The following is an 18,931-nucleotide window of genomic DNA, read 5'->3' on the forward strand; positions in this document are numbered from 1 at the left end:
TACAGGCATGTGCCACCACACCTGGCTAATTTTTGTATTTTTAGTAGAAATGGGTTTTCACCATGTTGGCCAGGCTGGTCTCAAACTCCAGCGCTCTAACGATCCATCTACCTCAGCCTCCCAAAGTGCTGGGATAACAGGTGGGAGCTACCTCACCCTGCCATTTCAGTAGTTTTTTAATGTACCCGCGGAGTCATGCAATCATCACCACTATCTAATTTTAGAATATTTTCATTGTCCCCAAAATAAACCGTGTGCCCATTAAGCTGTAACTCCTAATTGCGCCCCTTTCCCCAACCACAATAAATCTACTATTCATCTCTGTGGATTTGCCTGTTCTGGACATTGCGTATACATGGACTCACAGAATAAATGGTTTGTTGTGTCTGGTTTCTCTCACTTAGCATAATGTTTTACAGGTTCATTCATGTTGTAGCATGTGTCAGGATTTTATACTTTTTTATGGCCAAACAACATACTATTGTATTGGTATACTGTATTTTGTTTATCCATTCATTATTGATATTGACATTTAGGTTTCTGCTTTTTTGGACTAGTATGAATATGCAGCTATGAATATTATGTTTAAGTTATTGTGTTAACATGTTTTCTGTTCTTTTAGTTATATATCTAGGAATGGAATTGTTGGGTCATGGTAACCCTATGTTTAACTTTTTGAGGAACTGCCAAACTCTTTTTTGAAGTGGCTACACCATTTTACAATTTAACCTTTTGAGTTTCTGCTTTGTGCTTTAATGATGCTTTTCTAAATTACATGGTTTTTCAGACATCTGGATTTTAGAGTTAAAGCTAATCTTTTTTTTTTTTTTGAGATGGAGTTTCACTCTCGTTGCCCAGGCTGGAGCGCAATGGCATGATCTTGGCTCACTGTAACCTCCGCCTCCCGGGTTCAAGCGATTCTCCTGCTTCAGCCTCCCGAGTAGCTGGGATTATAGGCATGGGTCATCACACCCGGCTAATTTTTGTATTTTTAGTAAAGACGGGGTTTTACCATGTTGGCCAGGCTGGTCTCAAACTTCTGACCTCAGGTGATCCGCCTGCCTTGGCCTCCCAAAGTGCTGGGATTACAGGCATGAGCCACCGTACCTAGCCTTTTTTTTTTTTTTTTTTTTTTTTTGAGACAGAGTCTCGCTCTTGTTGCCCAGACTGGAGTGCAGTGGCACAATCTTGGCTCACTGCAACCTCTGCCTTCTGGGTTCAAATGAATCTTCTGTCCCAGCCTCCCAAGTAGCTGGGATTGACAGGCGTGCGCCATCATGCCCAGCTAATTTTTGTGTTTTTAGTAGAGATGTTATTTCGCCAGGTTGACTAGGCTGGTCTCGAACTCCTGACCTCAGGTGATCGCCCACCTCAGCCTCCCAAAGTGCTGGGATTACAGGTATGAGCCACCATGCCCAGCCCTAAAGCTAATATCTTTTGAAAGAAATTCTTTTTATAATATTAAATGTATCTAAATTAGTCAAAAGTATTTATCACTAATGTATTTTAACCCTGTTTTTAAGCTGTTGCATTTGTCTAAAAATGAAATGTAACAGATAAAACTAATTTATTAATTTTGTTAACAGAGTGGGAGGCTAAGCAAAGAACTGGATTTAGTAAGTCACCATGTGAGGACAAAACTTGATGAACTGAAAAGGCAAGAAGTAGGAAGGTTAAGAATGTTAATTAAAGCTAAGTTGGATTCCCTTCAAGGTAAGTACTAAACAAAAGGTAGGAATATATATTTTTTTCTTTTTTCCTTTTGAAACAACGTTTTGCCCTGTTGCTCAGGCTGGAGTGCAGTGGCACAATCACAGTTCACTACAGCCTTGACCACCTGGGCTCAAGTGATGCTCCTATCTCAACCTCCTGAGTAGCTGAGACCACAGATGTGTGCCACCATGCCTGGCTAAATTTTTTTGTTAGTTAGAGAGACAGGGTCTCGCTATGTTCCCCGAGCTGGTCTTGAACTCCTGGGCTCAAGCGATCTTCCTACCTTGACCAAAGAGCTGGGATTACAGGCATGAGCCAGCGGGCCTGGCTAGAAAATTTTAGTATTTGGTTGTTGAGGTCAGTTTATATTAGTACGTGCCATCTATGTTCTTCTAGTCAAAATTTTGTTAGTATTGATTTGGCTTCTCTTAATTTTTAGAATTTAATGTTTTGAATAGATAATACATTTTATGTCATTCAAAAATCAATGTAATTAGCCATAATTATAGCAATGAAAAGGAAGAATGAAAAGTAATGAATTAAACAACTGGTTTAAAGGAGGAAAAATAATATCAAAGGAAACCAAAAGAAAGCAGAGAAAGAAAATCTAATTAGAAGAATTTTCATACATGGAATAGAAAATTTTTCAGAGATCTAGCCCCAGAAAAAAACACAGGATCCAGACCATTTCTTTTCTTTCTTTTTTAAAATAAAATCTTTTAGGAGACGAGATCTTCCTCTGTCACCCAGGCTGGAGTGCAATGGCATGATCATAGCTCACTGCAGCCTTGAACTCCTAGGGCTCAGGTAGTCCTCCCACCTCAGCCTCCCAAGTAGCTAGGAGTACAGGCCTGCACCACCATGCCCTGCTAATTGTTTTTTTAATTATGTTTTTTAGAGATATGGCCTCGCTGTGTTGCCCAGGCTGGTCTCAAACTTCTGGCCTCAAGTAATCCTGAGTTGCTGGGATTACATATGCAAGCCACCATGTCTGGCTCTCAGAATAAGATAGTTTCATTAAGGAAACTATCTGTCTACTCTTTAATGATTTGAGTGATTCTGTCAAACCATTAAAGAGCAGATTGTCAATTCTATTTAATTTATTCCAGAGCATATAAAAAGACGGAAAGCTTCCACATTCTTGCTTTATATTGATGCCAAAATCAAAATTATTATGTCTCTGAAGAATACTATCTCTTGCCGGGCGCGGTGGCTCAAGCCTGTAATCCCAGCACTTTGGGAGGCCGAGGCGGGCGGATCACAAGGTCAGGAGATCGAGACCATCCTGGCTAACACGGTGAAACCCCGTCTCTACTAAAAACACAAAAAACTAGCCGGGCGAGGTGGCGGGCGCCTGTAGTCCCAGCTACTCCGGAGGCTGAGGCAGGAGAATGGCGTAAACCCAGGAGGCGGAGCTTGCAGTGAGCCGAGATCGCGCCATTGCACTCCAGCCTGGGGGACAGAGCAAGACTCCGTCTCAAAAAAAAAAAAAAAAAAAAAAAAAAAAAAGAATACTATCTCTTAACAGTTGGATTTATTTCAGGAATACAAGATTGACTTAATATTAGGAAATCTAATATTATAAATCATCATATAAATAGTCCTAAGGAGAAAAAAATCTTTAAAATTTTGATGTATCAAAAAAAGTCATAAAGTCAAAGGACAAATGATAAATTGGAACAAATATTAGAATCCTTATTCTTTTAGACTATGAGAAGATTAAATACCTATGAAATAGAATTTACGAAATGCAAGGATATCTTAAAGTTATCTTGCTGGGCATGATGGCTGACGCCTATAATCCCAGCACTTTGGGAGGCCGAGGCGGGTGGATCACCTGAGGTCAGGAGGTTGAGACCAGCCTGGCCAACATAGTGAAACCTTGTCTCTACTAAATATACAAAAATCAACTGGGTGTGGTGGCACGTGCCTATAATCCCAGCTGCTCAGGAGGCTGAGGCAGGAGAATCTCTTCAGCCCAGGAGGCAGAGGTTGTAGTGAACTGAGATCACGTCAGTGTACTCCAGCCTGGGTGACAGAGCAAGACTGTCTCAAAAAAACACACAAAAAAATTTATAAGTCATATGGCTGTCTCCATGGATGCAGAAAATCCATTTGACAAAATTGAACACCAATTCATAATTTAAAGTAATAAAATACTAATTAATAGATAACTTCTATAACACAATCAGCTATATCTAACTCGGTTACATCATACTTAGTGGGGAAGCACAAGTGTGTATCCTGACTGAAATTAGAAACAAGACAGTGTTGTCCACAGTAACCACCACTAAATAGCATTGCTTTGGAGGTACAAGCCAAAATATATTTTTTAATTTTTTAATTTTTATTGTATTTTTTATTTTTTTTGAGACGGAGTCTCAGTCACCCAGGCTGGAGCATGCAGTGGCATAGTCTCAGATCACTGCAACCTCCGCCTCCTGGGTTCAAGGGATTCTCCTGCCTCAGCCTCCTGAGTAGTTGGGATTACAGTCACCTGCCACCACTCCCGGCTGATTTTTTATTTTTAGTAGAGGCAGTGTTTCACCATGTTGGTCAGGCTGGTCTCGAACTCCTGACCTCAGGTGATCCACCCGCCTCGGCCTCCCAAAATGCTGGGATTACAGACGTTAGCCACCATGCCTGACCTAGCCAAAACATTTATACAAATAAAAAGAATCTGGAGATAAAGTAATTGGAAAGGAGGTGATAAAACCATCCTTTTTCACAAATGATATGATGTTTATATATATGTGGAACACCAAAAATAATTAATGGAAACATTTACTATAAACAATAGGAAAATTGAGCCCCTCAATAGGAAAATAATGGTAAACTTAATCCGTAGAAATCAATATTTTCCATATGTACATAACAGCCAGTTAGAACATAGAATGGAAGAAGAGGACTCCATTTACAATAGCAACAAAGATAAAATGTCCAGAATAAACCTATTCAGAAATGTGCAAAACTGACAGACAAAAACTTTAAAATACTCATGAAGGATGCAAAAGTAGACTTGAACAAGTGGGAGGACACAATTACTTTTTGAGGCAAAGACTCAATGTTATAAACATGTCAATTTTCTCTAGATTAATGTATAATTTAAACACAATCCAACTAAAAATATATACATTATTTTTCTGGCACTAGCCAAGTGAAATTTTTAAAGTGCACGTGAAAATGGACACGAGTAGGCCAGGCATGGTGGCTCACACCTGTAATCCCAGCACTTTGGGAAGCCAAGGTGGGCGGATCATCTGATGTCAGGAGTTCAAGACCAGTCTGGCCAACATGGCGAAACCCTGTCTCTACTAAAAATACAAAAATTAGCTGGGCATGGTAGCACATGCCTATAATCCCAGCTACTCAGGAGGCTGAGGCAGGAGAATCACTTGAACCTGGGAAGCAGAGGTTGCAGTGAACCAAGATCACGCTATTGCACTCCAGCCTGGGTGACAGAGTGAGACTCTGTCTCAAAAAAAAAAAAAGAAAAAGGACACAAGTAAGAAAACTTAGATACTTCTGAAAAAGAACAGTGAAGGACTAGATATTAGAAATCGAATCTTTAATATCTATTAAATCTTTAATAGTAAATATTAAATTATGTCACTAAGCCTCAGTCATTAAAACTGTATGGCTTAGGCAGAAAAGTAGAATGATCAGTGAAACACAATAGACATTGCAGAAGTAGAGTTAAATACACAATATAATTTAGTTTAATATAAAGGTGGTATCATTATTAGTGGGATATAGATTTTTATTTTTATTATTATTAATTTATTTTTTTTAGACAGGTCTCACTCTTGCCCAGGTTGGAGTACAGTGGTGCAATCATAGCTCATTGCACCCTCAGACTCCTGGGCTCAAGAGATTCTCACACTTCAGCCTCCTGAGTAGCTATGACTACAGGAGTGTGCCACCATGCCTGGCTAATTTATTTTTTTTAATTAATTAATTTTTTTGTAGAGACAAGGTCTCACTGTGTTCTCCAGGCTGGTTTGAGGGAACTCCCAGCCTCAAATGATCCTCCTGCCTTGGCCTCCTAAAGTGCAGGAATTATAGGTGTAAGCCACCACACCCAACAAATTTTTAACTAAGTAGTCTTGGTATAACTTGCTAGCCATTTGGACAAAGGTATAGTTAAAGCCATATCTCTTATAATGCTTTATCAGAATACTTGTAAATGAATTAAAGATTTAAATGTAGAAAATAAAATCATAAAAGTACTATGTGACAGCATAGGTGAATTTCCTGTATTACCTTGGAATGAACTTTCTCATTATGAGTCAAAATCAAGGAGTAGATTTAGCCAGTGGGAGATCTTTCAAGCTGGTTCATACATCCCTGTGATATCCTCCCATAGGTTGGTTATCTGGGTGGTTTGTTGTCATTAATAAACATCTGAACATTTAACTCTTGGAATGGTAGTTCTAAAACTTCAGATTGCATGCACCAGAATCTCCGAGAAATCTTTTTAGAAATATAGATTGCTAGATCTCACCTCTAGAGATTCTGGCTCTGGGAAAGAGTATAGTAATCTACGTTTTAAACATATAATCTTAGAAAACAAATACCAAATACTCATCATCCTGAAATTAAGGATATCAATGAGAAGTAAATTGAATCATGCCATGCTACTTGGGGTACTTAGGCATGCAAGGTAATTCCATACTTGAAGCCAGGCCTAAGATGTGTGGAGATTTCTATCCCTGGGACAACTTCCATCCCCTCAGTCTTAACAGTATCCTCTTCTTTTTTTTTTTTTTTTTTTTGAGACGGAGTCTCGCTCTGCCGCCCAGGCTGGAGTGCAGTGGCCGGATCTCAGCTCACTGCAAGCTTCGCCTCCCGGGTTCACGCCATTCTCCTGCCTCAGCCTCCCGAGTAGCTGGGACTACAGGCGCCCGCCACTGCGCCCGGCTAGTTTTTTGTATTTTTTAGTAGAGACGGGGTTTCACCGTGTTAGCCAGGTGGTCTCGATCTCCTGACCTTGTGATCCGCCCGTCTCGGCCTCCCAAAGTGCTGGGATTACAGGCTTGAGCCACCGCGCCCGGCAACAGTATCCTCTTCATTCCAAGATGGGTACTGAATTTCATTGCATAAAGAAAACAGTCTAGGCTGGGCATGGTGTCTCATGCCTATAATCCCAGCACTTTAGGAGGCTGAGGTGGGTGGATCATCTGAGGTCAGGAGTTCAAGACCAGTCTGGCCAACATGGCGAAACCCTGTCTCTACTAAAAATACAAAAATTAGCTGGGCATGGTAGCACATGCCTATAATCTCAGCTACTCAGGAGGCTGAGGCAGGAGAATCACTTGAACCTGGGAAGCAGAGGTTGCAGTGAACCAAGATCACGCTGTTGCACTCCAGCCTGGGTGACAGAGCGAGACTCTGTCTCAAAAAAAAAAAAAGAAAGAAAACAGTCTGATGTAACTTAGAAACTAAGGAATATTTTCTCATTGGTTCAGTATGAATTGAAATATCTGATACTTTGAGGAAGGGCTTACATAGTCTTAATTTTAGGGAAGGGGGTAATTTTTAAAGTAGGCAGTTTTTTTTTTTTTTTCTTTTTATTGAGATGGAGTCTGGCTGTGTTGCCCAGGCTGGTCTTGAACTCCTGGGATCAAGTCATCCACCTGCCTCAGGCTCTGAAAGTGCTGGGTTTACAGGCATGAGCTATCATGCCTGGCTTATTCACGTGGTTCAAATGTAGAAAATATAGAGCAAAAATCTACCTGATACTTTTGTATTCTGTCAGTTCCCAATGTCCCCATAACTATCCTTCTTGGGTTTATCTATTTATTTATTTTTAAGTTACTTTGAGATGAGGTTTTGCTGTGTTGTCCAGGCTGGTCTTGAACTCCTGTTCCTGGTCTCAAGTGATCCTCCTGCCTCAGCCTCCCAAAGTGCTGGGATTATAGGCATGAGCCACTGTGCCTGACTCTTGAGTTTCTTTATTTGTATGTAAGCAAATACAAATAAAATATTTTTATTGTCCCTCTCTTTTTATGCAAAAGGAAATACACATTTTTGTACATTGTTTTTCTTTTAATAATATATTTTGAATATCTTTCTGTATTAGTACATAGAGACCACTTCTCTCTCTGTCTCTCTTTTTTTTTTTTTTTTTTACAGCTGCATAGAACTCCATTATATGGATATACTATAATTTATTTAGCCAGGCCCCTGTCAATTGACATTTAGGTTATTTCTAGTGAACTATCTTGTATATATGTCACTGTGTATCCATATAAGATTATCTGTAGGATAATTTCCCCACAGTAGAATTGCCAAATCAAATTATATATATTTGTAATTTTGATAGATATTGCCACATTTGCCTCCATAGAGGTTGTATCAATACACATATCCACCAGCAGTAATTCCTCACAACGTTACTAATGGCATATGTCATCAAACTTCAGGAATTTTCCATTCTGTTAGATAGTATAACAGTGCAGTTTTAATATGTATTTATCTTATTTTGAGTGAGGTTAAGGGTCTTTTTATATATTTCACTGTCTGGTCATATTTTTTTAGGGCTAAGTCTTAAAAACAAGTATTTTCTTCATAAGTAGAACTGCTAGTACAGTGCCATACTTAGAATTCAGTGAAAACTTGGTTGAACCAGATTTAGCAGTTCTTCACTTTCTGGCATAACAACATGTTCCAGGATCAACTTGTACCTACCCTGCCCCAGCTGTGGAATGAGCCATTTCTCTGAGGAGCACTGGTTTTTCTTAATAGGCAACTATATTTTAGATCAAGAGCTGGCACTAGGTACGCTCCTTGCTACTGGAGTGTATTTTCTTGGCACCTTAATTGCACAGAGCTAGGAAACATGCATGTCTATATACATATACACATATATACACACATACATATTCATATACATGTGAAACATGTGCATATACATGCTAAATGTACGTATTTTAGAAATGCTGAGTTCACACAGATAATGCTAATTCCCATTCATATCTACTAATTTCTTTCTTGCTTTTCACCATTCCATATTTGTATATTCCTTTTTCCTAAGTGAGAGCTGATTTCCAACAACTTCGACAATGTACCCATTTTGCTCAATTCTATAAGGGCTCATATTGTGTTGTTTCTGGTGAGCTGTCTTGTATGTATATCCATTGTGTATCCATTACATGTGTCCACTATGTAATACAACTGAAACAATCCAGCATCACTTCACCCATTTCACTGTAGTAAATTGTAACTTGTTTTTTAAAAGTTAAAAAAATTGATATTTCCTTAAAAATAAGTCATAATTAAAAGGAGTTTACCTAAATTAGATTTTTTTTGTTTCATAAGGGATCCATTGGGGCAATATACGAGGAATTCTTTCATGTAAGCTTTAGAGCAATTATTTTTAGAAATTCTCCTTAAAACTTTGATAAGGACACTGTATTAGAGTTTATCTAATTAAAAGCAGGATATTTAGTAGTTTTAAGATAATTAAAAAGGGTTTGTTATTAACTATGCTGATAGTCAAGTAGTTGTTTTAGATATAACATTAAAATATGCAAGGCCGGGCGTGGTGCCTCACGCCTGTAATCCCAGCATTTTGGGAGGCCGAGGCAGGCGGATCACATAGTCAGGAGATCAAGACCATCCTGGCTAACATGGTGAAACCCTGTCTCTACTAAAAATACAAAAAATTAGCTGGGCTGGTGGCAGGTGCCTGTAGTCCCAGCTGCTCAGGAGGCTGAGGCAGGAGAATGGCATGAACCCGGGAGGCGGAGCTTGCAGTGAGCAGAGATTTTGCCACTGCACTCTAGCCTGGGCGACAGAACAAGACTCCATCATAAATAAATAAATAAATAAATAAATAAATAAATAAATAAAGCATAAGGCCAGGCATGGTAATCCCAGGACTTTGAGAGGCTGAGGTGGGAGGATCACTTGAGGCCCGAAATTCAAGACCAGCCTGGGAAATATAGTGAGACCCCGTCTCTACCAAAAATTAAAAACAAGAAATTAGCCAGGCATAGTGGTGCACACCTGTTGTCCTAGCTACTTGGGAAGCTGAGGTGGGAGGATTGCTTGAGCCCAGGAGGTCCAGGATGCAGTGATCCATGATTGCACCATTGCCCTCCAGCTTGGGTGACAGAGCGGGACCATGTCTCAAAAAAAATAAATTAAAAAAAATAAGGAGAGAGAATTTTTAAAAATACACATATTAAATTGTATTCCACTCTAGGTTCAAGGACACTACCTTTGACTAGAATAACATATGCAGTATTCATAAAGTAAATATAAGCCTTTATTCTAAAACTTTGTATTTCCTTATAAAATCCTGTAGGAATAAATATGAAATCTTTTTCTTATGTATAATTATTATAATTTTTCTAGCTTCTAGAAATTGATCATTTACAGTTTTCTCATTTTCTTTCAGATATAGGCATGGACCACCAAGCTCTTCTAAAACAATTTGATCACCTAAACCACCTGAATCCTGACAAGTTTGAATCCACAGATTTAGATATGCTAATCAAAGCGGTGAGAATAATTCCAAAAAGTTTTGTCTTTATTGTGCCTTTGAGGTTTTGTAATTTGACAAGTAAACCCAATGAAATGGAAATATAACTTTTATATATTCTGTTGAAGATCTTTAAAGGAAGGTAGATTAACCCTTATTAATACAGATATTAATATGTACATACAGGTCTAAAATCCCTTATCCACAATTCCTAAATCCAAAAGTTGTAAAAACTGAAACCTGACCTGAATAAACCAACTACAGTAATACTATTTACAGTTTTTATTTAACCTACTTAGTGTATTTATAGATTTTGCTTAAGAAATACTAGTCTGTTTGATTACAGATGCTACAGGGATATTCCATAATATGGCATATGTGCCATATTCCCTTTCTTTAAGGTAGAAAATTCTGAAGCACATCTGGCCTCAGAGATTTTAGATAAGAGTTTGTGGACCTCTCACATTATATGTGAATGGAATTAGTTCTAACCTGGCAAGTATTAGATTAGTTCAATGGTTAGAAGCTATTTTAGTTTTCTATACTGTCTAGATTTGATATAGTTCCTTTCTTCTTTTTTTTCTGAAATCAACTTATATACTAGTTGCTTATGATGAGTTTCTTAAAGTTGGGGCTAGCTTTGAACTTTTAGTTTATTTGAATACCTACATCTCTGGTAATAATAATGACGAAAATTGCTGGGCATGGTGGCTCACGCCTGTAATCCCAACAGTGGGAGGCTGAGGTGGGTGGATCACCCAAGGTCAGCAGTTCAAGACCAGCCTGGCCAACATGGTGAAACCCTGTCTCTACTTAAAATACAAAAATTAGCCGGGGGTGGTGGCAAGTGCCTGTAATCCCAGCTACTCAAGAGGCCTCAGGAGGCTGAGGTGGGATAATTACTTGAACCAGGAGGCAGAGGTGGCAGTGAGCTGAAATCATGCCACTGCGCTTCAGCCTGGGTGACGGGTGAAACTCTGTCTCAAAAAACAAAAAAAAAAAAGAAAAAACTTGACTAAAATTAAATGGTAGAATTAAAAAAGAGGAATCCAGTATGTTTTTGCTTTCCTGTACCACATCTGTTCAAGAGTATGCTATATTCAAGAATGGCTTTATTTACATTTTTCAAATGCATGTTTTTATTTAACTTAAATGCATTATTGCATTTCAGGCAACAAGTGATCTGGAACACTATGACAAGACTCGACATGAAGAATTTAAAAAATATGAAATGATGAAGGAACATGAAAGGAGAGAATATTTAAAAACATTGAATGAAGAAAAGAGAAAAGAAGAAGAGTCTAAATTTGAAGAAATGAAGAAAAAGCATGAAAATCACCCTAAAGTTAATCATCCAGTAAGGATTGTGACTTTATGAAACCATTTTTAGATAAAGATACTTCTTTGTATCAGCAGAATTTTATCATGTTATTAGTACTGAAATCTTGATTCTTATGCAAAGTTCCTCAAATTTATATTGTGAGTCTATACAGATAGATTATATTTTGTTTTGAGCAATTTTTTTTTAAATTGGTTCACAGGGAAGCAAAGATCAACTAAAAGAGGTATGGGAAGAGACTGATGGATTGGATCCTAATGACTTTGACCCCAAGACATTTTTCAAATTACATGGTAACAATTTGATACAAATATTAATATTTATATCTGCTGTTTGAAAAAATATTTGCTTTCCTCTTAATTGATTTCTGCCAAAGTCTGCTATTGAGTTATCTAGTGAGAGTAAATGATTAGAGTTTTTCTAGGGTAATATGATAGTCTTTGTTGCTCACCTGCAGTATAAAATTTTAGATCAGTAGCTGTGTCTTTATACTGGCTTTTACTGTTGAGTCATATGAATTATTGCAGAGTTCTCTGTAAACTGAAAACTGTATATTGTGACTAGCTAGGTTATATCTGATAGGCTTTATACTATAATATTACATTTTACTTCTACTCCCATAGAATATTGCTTTACTTTATATTTTTGGAAAAAATAGTCAAGATATGCTTTCCTCACAAATAATTATGAGTTACAAATAAATATAGCATATTTATCAGTTGAGCTGATCTAAAGCTTCATGAAAAAAAAGAAATGCTTTTCTGCAGTCTATTGATGCTCACATCAGTACTACTTTTGTAAACCTTTTATAAATCATTGTATTTTAATTATTTTCTAAGGTATTAAAATCTATTTTTGCATTTGTAACTTTTAAACTTTAGATGTTAATAGTGATGGATTCCTGGATGAACAAGAATTGGAAGCCCTATTTACTAAAGAGGTAAATGAGTTTATTAAGTATTCAATGTTCTTGTTCTCTTTCTTTTTTTTCTTGTTACTTTCTTTCCTTTCATGTTCATTTGAAATTTTTCTTTTTAGTTGGAGAAAGTATATGACCCTAAAAATGAAGAGGATGATATGGTAGAAATGGAAGAAGAAAGGCTTAGAATGAGGGAACATGTAATGAATGAGGTATGTTTTAAAAGTTTAAGATAATATATTATTTCTATATATTATTTAATTCTTGCAATAAATCTTACTTTAAGATGGAAAATATACAGAATTTATATTTAAATGGAGTTTGCGTTTTTTTTGTTTTTTGTTTTTTGTTTTTTTTTTTTGAGACAGAGTCTTGCTCTGTTGCCCAGGCTAGAGTGCAGTGGTGCAATCATGGCTCACTGCAGCCTCAACCTCCTGGGCTGAAGCAATCCTACTGTCTCAGCCTCCTGAGACTGAGGAGGGACCACCAGCTGGAGCCACCATGCCTAGCTAATTTTTTTTTTTTTTTTTTTTGAGATGGAGTCTCACTCTGTCACCCACATTGGAGTGCAGTGGCATGATCTCGGCTTACTGCAACCTCCACCTCCCAGATTCAAGTGATTCTCCTGCCTCAGCTTCCTGAGTAGCAGGGATTACAGGCACCCACCACCACACCTGTTTTTTATTTTTTATTTTTAGTAGAGACAGGGTTTCCCCATGTTGGCCAGGCTGCTCTTGAACTCCTGACCTCAGGTGATCCATCCACCTTGGCCTCCCAAAGTGCTCGGATTATAGATGGGATTACAGGTGTGAGCCACCAGCCTTTTTTGTTTGTTTTTGAGACACAGTCTCACTCTTTCACCTAGGCTGGAGTGCCGTGGTGCAATCTTCGCTCACTGCAACCTCCGCCTCCCAAGTTCAAGTGATTCTCTTGCCTCAGCCTCCTGAGTAGCTGGGATTGCAGGCATGCACTACCACACCTGGCTGATTTTTGTATTTTTAGTAGAGATGGGGTTTCACTATGTTTGCCAGGCTGGTCCTGAACTCCTGACCTCAAGTGATCCACCCACCTCGCCCTCCCAAAGTGCTGGCTGGGGTTACAGGCATGAGCCCCCACACCAGGTCGAATTTTTTTTTTTTTTTTTTTTTAAGAGATGGTATGTCTTTTGCCATGTTGCCCAGGCTGCCAGCTAACTTTTTAATTTTTGGAGACACAAGGTCTTGCTATGTTGTCCAGGCTGAAGTTTGCATTTTTGATCCAGATTATTATACTAGATGCCTTTAGTATGAATAAAATAATTTGCAACTACTTTAAAATATTCTAAAAGATAAAGATGTTACTGCATATCAGGTATAAAACCTTTTTTTTTGGGCTGGGCATGATAGCTCACGCCTGTAATCCCAATACTTTGGGAGGCCATGGCACGTGGATCACTTGAGGTCAGAAGCTCGAGACCAGCCTGGCAAACATGGTGAAACCCCGTGTCTACTAAAAATACAAAGATTAGCCGGGGGTGGTGCTGTATACCTATAATCCCAGCTACTTAGGAGGCTGAAGCATGAGAATCTCTTGGACCCAGCAGGCAGAGTTTGCGGTGAGCCAAGATTACACCACTGTACTCTAGCCTGGGTTACACAGCAAGACTTCATCTCAAAACCAAACCAAACCACACCACACCACACCAAACCAAACCAAACCCTTTTTTCAGTACTGAAAAACAAAAACAAAAAACAACCTCTGGTTACTGCCTCATTTCTCTGTTTCTCTTCAAAGAGTTGTCTATTCTTCTTCCTGTTAATTCTTCACCTTTCCTTTTTGTCTTAATCTGTGCTGTAGCCTCAATCATTCCATTTAAAAATCCTCCCATTGGATGACCTCTATCTTGTCAAGTCCAGTGGTCTCATCTTACTTGACCCCTTGGCAACATTTGATACAGTTGATGCCTCCCTCTTTCTTGAAATGGTTTCTTCACTTTTGGGAAACCACACCTCCTCAATTTCTTCATACCCTACTCTCTCTTCTTTGCTGGCTCTTCTTCCTGTTTCCAAGTTCTACATGTTGCATTGCCCTGCTCCTATCCCTTGGCCATGTTCTTCTTTCTAGCTTCATTCTCTCCTTAGGTGGTAGTGTGGAGTCCCATGTCTCTATATATGCTCTATATCTGCATGTATGCTGGTGAGTTCAATTATTTTATCTTCAGCTGTCTCCTTTCTCTGAGTTCCAGGGTTGTATCTGCTTGACAGTTCTCCTTGTGTTTAACTCACATCTTCTTCAAACCCAGATCTGTTCCTTCCTCAGCCTTTTTCATTTCAACAAATTAATCATAATTCATCTAGTTGCTCAGGCTAAGTCATCCTTAACTTCTTTCCTCATATCCTGCATTTCCTCTATAAGTTCTATTTGATCTATCTTTCAAACAGATCCAGAATTTGACCACTTCCCCCCACTTCCACTACTATTTAATACCAATCAAGTCCAAGCAAGTCTCCTAACTGGCATCTCTGCTTCTGTTCCTTACCCCACTGCAGACTCTTCTTCATAAGTAGGCAGAGTAAGCTCTTAAAAGCATAAATCAGGTCATGTGCTCTCTTGCATAGGAATACTTCAATGGCTTGCAATTTCCCTTATAATATGATCCCAAATCCCTCCTATTTCCGAAAGATTTGTGACTTCATCCTTGCCTTGCGCTCTGTGACTCTCTCTCTTCTGGCCACACTGGCCTTCTGATGTTTACCTCTCATCAAGCTTGTTCCCATTTTAGAGCATTTGGACTTAATATTTCTTTTTTCTGGAATACTCCTTTTTAGATCATCACAAGGTCTTACTTCCACTGAGTCTGTGCTTAGATGTCCATGGTCCATCTAATGGCTACCCTCATTTAAATATTTGCCTTTCTCTGTAGTTCTTGCTCTGCGTCTCCTCCCTCTAAGCCAAAAACTCTGATATAGGCATCATATGCAGGGTAACTGAATCCCACTATTTTGCTTCAGTAACTTTCATCTGAATTTTTGAACTGTAAATGCTAAATTGGGATGTCTGTTGACTGCTGACATCCCAACTATCAAGTGAATTTCTTTGACCATTATACAGTACACCTTTGTAACGAAATTTGCCACAGGCTGTAACAGCTATGCAAGAGGATTTGGAGAGGTTGTCAGCTTTAGTTTTGATTTAGGTAATTGTGTTTTTTTAAGAAAAAGTGTTGAGAGCATTTTAGTTTAACCTCCTTTACTCTTGGCTAAAACTGTCCTCTTTCTAGAATGGTTCTTTTTCTTACTGAAGAACTTGGCTTCAAGAGGGATTATACATATTATGGTAAAGTACGAAGACGATACCAGTCAACCACTCAGATCAGCTGACTGAAACTTAGTGGTTTTGGGGGCATTAGGTATATAGATATCTCATATTTTCCAATTTGAATTATATAGAAGAGAAAGATATTTATTTTGTAATTCTAGTATAATGTTGAGTGCTCTGTTATTTTTTTCCTCCAGTTTCTGTGGATGTTAGGTGAGTCCTAATTTCTGTATGTTTATGTAGTGGCATCTATTACAAGACAGTTGATAGTGGCTAAATAATATGAGAAAGATTTACTTTGTATTATGTATACATTTTCTTTTAATCAGGTTGATACTAACAAAGACAGATTGGTGACTCTGGAGGAGTTTTTGAAAGCCACAGAAAAAAAAGAATTCTTGGAGCCGGATAGCTGGGAGGTAATAGAACCTACTCTGTATGAGATGTATGGTTCAACAAATTCTGCGTCAGTCTATTGTACTTTTAACTTTTATTCCCCATTATGTTTGCATGTATAGTCTTACTATCTTGGGTTTTTTGTATAAATGTCACTATAAAATAATGAACTTGATTTCTTGGAAAGCTTGTAGCAATTTATTTCTTGTTTATAATCACACTGCATAAAATTAGAAGTCTTTTAAAAATTATACTTTTTTTCAAAGTATAAAATAGGATTCATTATTGAAAATTAGAAATATAGATACATTGAAAGAATAAATTAGAATTCACCTATAATTTTACTGCTCGGAGGTAGATTCTCAGGTTATGCATTGTATTATGTTAATTTGGAATAGTATGCAGTTTGTATATATAGTATATTCACATATAGCATACAGTATGTAAACAATGTATTGTCTCATTTTAAATTCACACATATACATATATTCATATTTATTTATTTATTTATTTATTTTTGAGACAGAGTCTTGCTCTGTCACCCAGGCTGGAGTGCAGTGGCACTACCTCGGCTCACTGCAACCTCCGCCTCCCGGATTCAAGCAATTCTTTGCCTCAGCCTCCCAAGTAACTGGGATTACAGGTGCCTGCCACCACACCTGGCTAATTTTTGTATTTTTAGTAGAGACGGGGTTTCACCATTTGGCCAGGCTGATCTTGAACTCCTGACCTCATGATCCGCCCACCTCGGCCTCCCAAAGTGCTGGGATTACAGGCGTGAGCCACTGCATCAGGCCGGTCATATTTATGTATTTTTTAAAATGGCTTCATGCTGTATAAATGACTTTGTATGTTGATGAAATACTTTTTAAAAATTTAACAATATTTCACAAACTTTTTAAATATCAATCTTCAAAAACATGATTTTTAAAATGGCTACCTAACATGCAGTTATATGGCTGTAGCATAATTTATATATCCATTTCTCCAGATTTAGACATTTTGGGTAAATTCCAGTATTTTACTGTAATGACACTATGATGACTATCCATTTCTCCGCACATTTTTGGGCAATCTATAATGATTTCCCTGGGATTAACTCCCAGGAATAGAACTATTCTTAAGATTTATGAACAGTTTTTAAAATTTCTCAGTATATCTTGGCAGATTGCTCCAGAAAAGTATATCAACTTGTAACACAGTCAACTGTGTTTGAATGAATGCTTAGACAACTTGAAAAGAATAGTTGAGAGGCACCAACCAAAATGGATGGAAGAAAGAACATAGTCTTTTTCTACATAAAAACTGAAAAGATTACTGTTTAAATTAAAATTTTAATTGTCCAGAAAATTGTTTGAGAAAGGGAACAGCTATTCTAGTTTACCCAGGACTAAGGAATTTCCAAGGATGTGGAACTTTTCATTGCTAAAACCAGACATTTTTGGGCAAATTGGGACAGTTGGCCCCTGTAGTTTGACATCAGAAAAGTCAACCTCTTTTTTTTTTTGTTTTTTTTTTTTGAGACGGAGCCTCGCTCTGTCGCCCAGGCTGGAGTGCAGTGGCGGGATCTCAGCTCACTGCAAGCTCCGCCTCCCGGGTTTACGCCATTCTCCTGCCTCAGCCTCCCGAGTAGCTGGGACTACAGGCGCCCGCCACCTCGCCCGGCTAGTTTTTTGTATTTTTTAGTAGAGACGGGGTTTCACCGTGTTAGCCAGGATGGTCTCGATCTTCTGACCTCGTGATCCGCCCGTCTCGGCCTCCCAAAGTGCTGGGATTACAGGCTTGAGCCACCGCGCCCGGCCAAGTCAACCTCTTTTTGTATTGGTTTTTTGTCTTAACGTTTGAAATGTTTCTTGCCTTTGGTGAAGAAGAAGAATGCTAAAATTATGTGTATATACATTCCCTTTAGTGTGTCTGGTAGACTAGAAGATCAATAGATAATTACATACTTAACATTTTGACGTAATTTCAGATTTACAAGAGTTGCAGGAATAGACAGGAAATCCCTGAATACATTTCAACCAGATTTAACTATGTTTGCTTTATCTTTCTCTCTTTTTCCTTCCTATTTTTAATCTCTATGTGTGTATATGTATAACATATAATTATGTTGTAATGTATGTACGTATGTATATGTATGTATATATAAAAACATATGTATATATGTACATATATATAAAGTTTTGAATTGCTCGAGAGTAAATTACACATCATGCCACTTTAACATACTTGAGTGTTTATTTTTTGCAAACAAGGATTTACCTTATATAATTACAGTAAAATTATCAATACTACACACATGGTACTCTTCTCCGATCTCTAGACTTAGTGAGATTTTGTCAATTTTCCCAACAATATCCTTTATAACAAAAGAAAATCCAAGATGATAGACTGAATTCAGTTGTAATGTCTTTCTAGTCTCCTTCAATCTGAAACGATTTTTCAAGAGGACAGACTATTCTGTTGTACAGTGTCCCTTGAATACCACAGAAGAGATGCTCAGTGTATCCTATTAGAAGGCACATGTTGAGGATCCCCATAACTGGTAATGGTAGCTTTAATCATTTTGCTAAGGTGGTGTCTACCAGATTTTTTGACGTAAAGTTAATATTTTACCTTTCATATTTTAAAAAGTATCTTGTCTAGCCCACCATAGTGAAAGAATCAGAAGTCAGTTTTTGTTTTTTTATTTTATAAATACAGACCGGGTCTCACTATATTGCCCAGGCTAGTCCCGAACTCCTGAGCTCAAGGAATCCTCCTGCCTCAGCCTCCCCAA

The 18,931-nt window shown here is 38.0% G+C and overlaps 1 protein-coding gene across 7 annotated transcripts in view; it reads left to right on the forward strand.

The window, feature by feature from the left end:
• Positions 1 to 18,931, forward strand: part of NUCB2 (nucleobindin 2) — a 57,066-nt gene that overhangs the window by 24,161 nt on the left and 13,974 nt on the right. For all 7 annotated transcript variants that reach the window (XM_017948576.1, XM_021925996.2, XM_017948578.3 and 4 more), the window contains 7 exons: positions 1,587 to 1,713; positions 10,118 to 10,221; positions 11,373 to 11,558; positions 11,743 to 11,833; positions 12,422 to 12,480; positions 12,579 to 12,671; positions 16,086 to 16,175. In XM_017948576.1, coding sequence (XP_017804065.1) covers positions 1,587 to 1,713; positions 10,118 to 10,221; positions 11,373 to 11,558; positions 11,743 to 11,833; positions 12,422 to 12,480; positions 12,579 to 12,671; positions 16,086 to 16,175 — 750 coding nt within the window. The remainder of the gene's footprint in view (positions 1 to 1,586; positions 1,714 to 10,117; positions 10,222 to 11,372; positions 11,559 to 11,742; positions 11,834 to 12,421; positions 12,481 to 12,578; positions 12,672 to 16,085; positions 16,176 to 18,931) is intronic.

The sequence above is a fragment of the Papio anubis genome, chromosome 12, assembly GCF_008728515.1.
Source record: "Papio anubis isolate 15944 chromosome 12, Panubis1.0, whole genome shotgun sequence".
In the NCBI taxonomy this organism is placed as follows: Eukaryota; Metazoa; Chordata; class Mammalia; order Primates; family Cercopithecidae; genus Papio; species Papio anubis.